Source organism: Oncorhynchus masou, chromosome 5 (genome assembly GCF_036934945.1).
Source record: "Oncorhynchus masou masou isolate Uvic2021 chromosome 5, UVic_Omas_1.1, whole genome shotgun sequence".
Classification (NCBI taxonomy): domain Eukaryota; kingdom Metazoa; phylum Chordata; class Actinopteri; order Salmoniformes; family Salmonidae; genus Oncorhynchus; species Oncorhynchus masou.
Window position 1 is genome coordinate 86,613,810 of NC_088216.1, and position 7,500 is coordinate 86,621,309.

The window sequence follows — 7,500 nt, forward strand, 5'->3', positions numbered from 1 at the left end:
GACAGAGAGAGACAGAGAGGAGACAGAGAGGAGACAGAGAGGAGACAGAGAGAGACAGAAAGAGACAGAGAGGAGACAGATAGGAGACAGAGAGGAGACAGATAGGAGACAGAGAGGAGACAGAGAGGAGACAGAGAGGAGACAGATAGGAGACAGAAAGAGACAGAGAGGAGGGGGTTTCATTATCTCCCTCATTCCTCTGTCCTTCTTTCTCCCCACATTTAAACGAGCAGCAGGAACAGCGGCTGCCACACACACACACGCGCACACACACACACACACACACACACACACACACACACACACACACACACACACACACACACACACACAGCGGTCAGGCAGAGGAAAGCTGTTCAGCTGTTTTGACCTTGATAACCTGTTGTCTGGTATTATCGTCTCCTCGCTGGTGGGTCTGACATCAAGCTCAGGCTACAAGAGGCAAATGTGTGTGTGTGTGTGTGTGTGTGTGTGTGTGTGTGTGTGTGTGTGTGTGTGTGTGTGTGTGTGTGTGTGTGTGTGTGTGTGTGTGTGTGTGTGTGTGTGTGTGTGTGTGTGTGTGTGTGTGTGTGTGTGTGTGTGTGTGTGTGTGGCAGCCCTTGTTCTGAGGGATATATTTGTTTAATGGATTCTATCACTGAGAAGATCTAAATTATCCCACTGAAGATGTTGACATGCTGCATGTCATTGTCACAGAACCCAGTAGATGTGTCTGTTGTAGGTGGGACCTGTTTTATGGTAACACAGTAGAATCTGGGGACACTAGAGGAGGTACGCCCGGAGACCAAAGGAGCTGCAGTAGTTACCACGGAGACTTCGTTACCATGGAGGCATATTTAAATAAATGTGGTCTGAAGTATATCTTTCCTTGTCAAATATCATTTCACCGCCATCTCAGGCAGCCCCTCCCACTCACAACCTGGCCATGGGGTTCAAGTTGTACTAGTTGTACTGGTTGTATTAGTTGTACTAGTTGTACTAGTTGTACTAGTTGTATTAGTTGTACTAGTTGTACTAGTTGTATTAGTTGTATTAGTTGTACTAGTTGTATTAGTTGTACTAGTTGTACTAGTTGTACTAGTTGTATTAGTTGTACTAGTTGTACTAGTTGTATTAGTTGTATTAGTTGTACTAGTTGTACTAGTTGTATTAGTTGTACTAGTTGTGTACTAGTTGTATTAGTTGTACTAGTTGTATTAGTTGTACTAGTTGTACTAGTTGTATTAGTTGTACTAGTTGTATTAGTTGTACTAGTTGTACTAGTTGTATTAGCTGTACTAGTTGTATTAGTTGTACTAGTTGTACTAGTTGTACTAGTTGTATTAGTTGTACTAGTTGTATTAGTTGTACTAGTTGTATTAGTTGTATTAGTTGTACTAGTTGTACTAGTTGTATGAGTTGTACTAGTTGTATTAGTTGTACTAGTTGTATTAGTTGTACTAGTTGTACTAGTTGTATTAGTTGTACTAGTTGTATTAGTTGTACTTGTTGTATTAGTTGTACTAGTTGTACTAGTTGTATTAGTTGTACTAGTTGTACTTGTTGTATTAGTTGTACTAGTTGTATTAGTTGTACTAGTTGTACTAGTTGTATTAGTTGTATAGGATACACATGGTGTTATTCATCCATTCAAATGCATTCTTTCTGGACAATGTAACAACCATAATAAATAATTATAACAAATATTTACACGACTTTTGGGTCCAATAAGGACAAACTATCATCAGAATTTAAATAAGGACAGACTATCATCAGAATATAAATATGTTGGGTCCAGTAAGGACAAACTATAATTTAGTTTGTCTGGGACTCTATAGATTGCGTCTAGGACTCAATATCATGTTACCTACAGCTCATCTCCCCTGGGATGAGAGATTATCTATCTGTTAGGATATCTATACCGCAGCTTGACAAAGCACCAGCCATCCTTAGAGGACTTGGAACTATTTCCATGCATTATCCCGGCTAAACACCTGCTAGCTAGCAGCTACCTCAGAGTGGCCAATTCAAACTATACGTTTGTTTGTAACATATTTGCACCTCAGGAGAAGTTGCTAGATGTTTTTGGTTTCTGTTAGGATCTCTGGCTAAGCACCTGCTAGCTACCTCAGAGTGCTAGTTCAATCCATAAGTGTGTTATTAGCATTTTTTGGCTGGTACTTGCACCTTGAAGTACCAGTCATTCGACACAAAAAAAAAAGAAGCTGCCGTACTTTAGAACAATGGCCCATCAAACATTTGTATTGAACAAAGGAAGTAGAAATGATCATGTGACTGGGTAGAAAGGGGTTTTAACGATTACCTGCTATCTGGGAGGAGACGTTACTCTACGGTCTATTCCCCCAGGACGCTGATTGCCTGGCTCTTTTTCCACCTTCCCTCGGGTTGGGTACAGTTACCTTAGTCTCCACGCCAATATGCACACTATCATTCCACTTAAAATATAGTCGTTTGAAACTGAGTACTCTACTGATATTTCAAGCAAATATATACGATAATAATACGATTTCATATCATGTTCCCCTCTGTGGGAGGAACTGATTCACTGCTGATGGCTTGTCCTTACTGGACCCAATATATTTATATTCTGATGATAGTTTGTCCTTACTGGACCCAATATATTTATATTCTGATGATAGTTTGTCCTTATTTATATTCTGATGATAGTTTGTCCTTACTGGACCTAAAAGTATCTGCTGTGTATAGATAAAGATAGTACCTCATGGGTATTGTCTTCTTTTAGATGTCTTTGCCCTCTGTGAGTCACACGCACGCATACAGGCATCACACAAAATATACAAATAAAAAACAGAAAGACATACCCCCCCTCTGACAGCATCATGCCCCCCTCTGACAGCATCATGCCCCCCTCTGACAGCATCATGCCCCCCTCTGACAGCATCATGTCCCCTCTGACAGCATCATGCCCCCCTCTGACAGCATCATGCCCCCCTCTGACAGCATCATGCCCCCTCTGACAGCATCATGCCCCCCAATCTGACAGCATCATGCCCCCCTCTGACAGCATCATGCCCCCTCTGACAGCATCATGCCCCCTCTGACAGCATCATGCCCCCTCTGACAGCATCATGCCCCCTCTGACAGCATCATGCCCCCTTTCTGACAGCATCATGCCCCCCTCTGACAGCATCATGCCCCCCTCTGACAGCATCATACCCCCTCTGACAGCATCATGCCCCCTCTGACAGCATCATGCCCCCTCTGACAGCATCATGCCCCCTCTGACAGCATCATGCCCCCCTCTGACAGCATCATGCCCCCCTCTGACAGCATCATGCCCCCTCTGACAGCATCATGTCCCCCTCTGACAGCATCATGCCCCCTCTGACAGCATCATGCCCCCTCTGACAGCATCATGCCCCCCTCTGACAGCATCATGCCCCCTCTGACAGCATCATTCCCCCTCTGACAGCATCATGCCCCCTCTGACAGCATCATGCCCCCCTCTGAGTCAACAAATGGTTGCATACAGTGTTGGCGTGTGTGTTTCTGTCTGTGTGTGTGTGTGTATGTGCGGCCGTGTGTGTGTGTGTGTGAGTGTATGTGTGCAGGGTGTGTGTGTGTGTGTGTGTGTGTGTGTGTGTGTGTGTGTGTGTGTGTGTGTGTGTGTGTGTGTGTGTGTGTGTGTGTGTGTGTGTGTGTGTGTGTATATGTGTGTGTGTGTGTGTGTGTGTGTGTGCTAGGGATGTGTCAAATGTAAACGTTTTCTTAAGGTTTAAATATTTAAACAATAACAAAAAAAATACATATCATGATGTTAATTCACAATTCAGATAACGGTCCTGTTAATGACCACTAGGGGGCAGTGCAGTTCAGTCTACCTCGGGCCTGGCTACCAGACCACGCTCACCTTACTGCTGTCCCCCACCCACTCAGCAACCATGGTAGTTAATGCTGTTTGAGGTGCTCTGCTCCGGGCCTCTCCTCCATGTTCCCAGTTGCCAGGACATGGGACTTCGTGTCCCACTTCTCACCAATATCATGGCTGGCAGCAGTGACGTATTACAGTGTGTTCATAGACGTCCAACAATCTGTTGTTAACGTCACATATTTTGTTTGCAGAGAAAACATTGTACTATGTCTCCATCGTGGCCGTCACGGTTTTTCAACATGGGGTCTTGTAGTCTGATTCTAGATATGCCATTAAGGTATGGAGGGAGACATCCTCCACCATTTGACAATGGCTGCATGTCAACTGCAATCATTTCTGCAATCAGAGCTGGGATTTTCTCACTCCATCACATCACAGCACCGATTACAGAAATGACTGCAGTTAACATGCATCCATTGTCAAATGGTGTAGGAAGCTTCGGCCCCCAGTCTCCGGTCTGGAGCGTGACGTCACTAACTCTGATGGCCGGCTGCTGATAGGAACCTAGTGGTGCCAAAATCTCTGGTCTGGCCTAGAAATCCTATGTAAATCATGATCTCCAGAACAGCCCAACATTTTTTAAATTTTTTTATTGTCATTTTGGGCTCTAAAATGTGTTGAAGTTTGACATTTTTAATGTAACAAGTACAGAGAAATGTCTTATTTACAAACTCAAAACCCAGCAATGCAATAATCAATAACAATGTAGTAAAATGTTTTTAAAAAACACAGGAGAAATAAAAAGAAATTATGATCAAGTTCGATCCCCACATTGAATTTTTACGTTCGCAATTTTCTTTAGATATTTAATTAAATAGCGAACCATTCTGACTACTACATATTTAATTAAATATTGATCCATTCTGACCACTACATATTTAATTAAATAGTGATCCATTCTGACTACTAGATATTTAATTAAATAGTGATCCCTTCTGACTACTAGATATTTAATTAAATAGTGATCCCTTCTGACTACTAGATATTTAATTAAATAGTGATCCCTTCTGACTACTAGATATTTAATTAAATAGTGATCCCTTCTGACTACTAGATATTTAATTAAATAGTGATCCATTCTGACTCCTACATATTTAATTAAATAGTGATCCATTCTGACTCCTACATATTTAATTAAATAGTGATCCATTCTGACTACTACATATTTAATTAAATAGTGATCCATTCTGACTACTACATATTTAATTAAATAGTGATCCATTCTGACTACTACATTTGTCGTCACACAGGACCACGTGCTGACACTGACCAATCACGGGCCTGCAGGCTACTCTCAGGCAGGATGAAAACGACAACATCGACCATGATTCTTTGCTAGTTAAGGCCACTTTCACCGTGATCCAAAGCAACAAAAAAATGGTGCCATTCAGCCCCATCCAGCAATATGGCACGCTTCAAATTCACATAGTTCTGACTTCCATCTACTGGTTTTAATGTCTATGAGAGGATGTGGGATTCAACGCCCTGATGTTTTAATGTCTATGAGAGGATGTGGGCTAACAACGCCCTGATGTTTTAATGTCTATGAGAGGATGTGGGCTTCAACGCCCTGATGTTTTAATGTCTATGAGAGGATGTGGGCTAACAACGCCCTGATGTTTTAATGCCTATGAGAGGATGTGGGCTAACAACGCCCTGATGTTTTAATGTCTATGAGAGGATGTGGGCTAACAACGCCCTGATGTTTTAATGTCTATGAGAGGATGTGGGCTTCAACGCCCTGATGCCATATTTACACACACAATACAAGATGACATGTCGATAAAACGTGATGGCCGGATGGAGAAATAGCACAAAGCGCGAGCTCTCAAACACAATACGTGGCATGAACAAAAGATTGTTGGACGTCTATGAACACGCTGTCATACGTCACTGCTGCCAGCCATGATATTGGTGAGAAGTGGGACACGAAGTCCCATGTCCTGGCAACTGGGAACATGGAGGAGAGGCCCGGAGCAGAGCACCTCAAACAGCATTAACTACCATGGTTGCTGAGTGGGTGGGGGACAGCAGTAAGGTGAGCGCGGTCTGGTAGCCAGGACCGTGGTAGACTGAACTGCACTGCCCCCTAGTGGTCATTAACAGGACCGTTATCTGAATTGGGAATTCACATCATCTTCTGTTTTTTTCTCACCATTAAAACGTTTTTTTTTTTTTAAAGGCAGTTTAAAAAAAAGGCAGTTTAAAATGTTAAGAAAATGTTTACCATTTTCACATACCTAGTTAAGACTATCATTTTGATATCATGTATGGTCAGTCCTTGTATCCATAGCTCTGTCTATGAGTTAGAGAGTGGTTACATTTCTCCAGACCTATCCCTTAGATGTTTACCAAATCAGTGAGTGGGTGGCCCTCATGTAATATGCTGCTATCCTTATATAGTCTCTATATCTTTGCAAAGGGATAACGGTTTGGTTTAGAACATGTATTCTGTATTGTATTGTATTGTACTGCATGTTTCTGGCCAATGACAATGACGAATCCAAAGTGTGTCGTGGGGGATTCTAAACAGTGTGACTTGATCGCATCGCAGGAAATTGCATTGGAAATGCAGCAAACGGTAGATTTTCTTTCTTATTTCAGTGAGAAGTTTATGGTCAGACTGAACAAGAATGGAGGTCCCAAAAATCCAGAAAAGGTTGACCGACTGTGTGCTCTCTTCACGGTGAGCTCACCAGACACCCATCCCCATCCGCCCCAATAGCATCACAATCAACATTTATGTGATCATCAAACAATAATGGTCATTGGCTTTATCACCCCTTACACAACTAACTAAAGTATTTACCTCTTTACTCTGGCCTTTATCACCCCTTACACAACTAACTAAAGTATTTACCTCTTTACTCTGGCCTTTATCACCCCTTACACAACTAACTAATGTATTTAACTGTTTACTCTGGCCTTTATCACCCCTTACACAACTAAGTAAAGTATTTAACTGTGTACTCTGGCCTTTATCACCCCTTACACAACTAACTCATGTATTTAACTGTTTACTCTGGCCTTTATCACCCCTTACACAATTAAGTCATGTATTTAACTGTTTACTCTGGCCTTTATCACCACTTACACAACTAAGTAAAGTATTTAAGTGTTTACTCTGGCCTTTATCACCCCTTACACAACTAACTAATGTATTTAACTGTTTACTCTGGCCTTTATCACCCCTTACACAACTAAGTAAAGTATTTAACTGTTTACTCTGGCCTTTATCACCCCTTACACAACTAAGTCATGTATTTAACTGTTTACTCTGGCCTTCATCACCCCTTACACAACTAACTAAAGTATTTAACTGTTTACTCTGGCCTTTATCACCCCTTACACAACTAACTAATGTATTTAACTGTTTACTCTGGCCTTTATCACCCCTTACACAACTAACTAATGTATTTAACTGTTTACTCTGGCCTTTATCACCCCTTACACAACTAACTAATGTATTTAACTGTTTACTCTGGCCTTTATCACCCCTTACACAACTAAGTAAAGTATTTAACTGTTTACTCTGGCCTTTATCACCACTTACACAACTAACTAATGTATTTAACTGTTTACTCTGGCCTTTATCACCCCTTACACAA

The 7,500-nt window shown here is 41.8% G+C and overlaps 1 protein-coding gene across 1 annotated transcript in view; it reads left to right on the top strand.

Annotated features, from left to right (window-relative positions):
• Positions 1 to 7,500, top strand: part of LOC135530244 (dedicator of cytokinesis protein 3-like) — a 277,860-nt gene that overhangs the window by 118,152 nt on the left and 152,208 nt on the right. Inside the window, 1 exon segment of the mRNA XM_064958601.1 lies at positions 6,497 to 6,578. Within this exon segment, the coding sequence (XP_064814673.1) occupies positions 6,497 to 6,578 (82 nt within the window).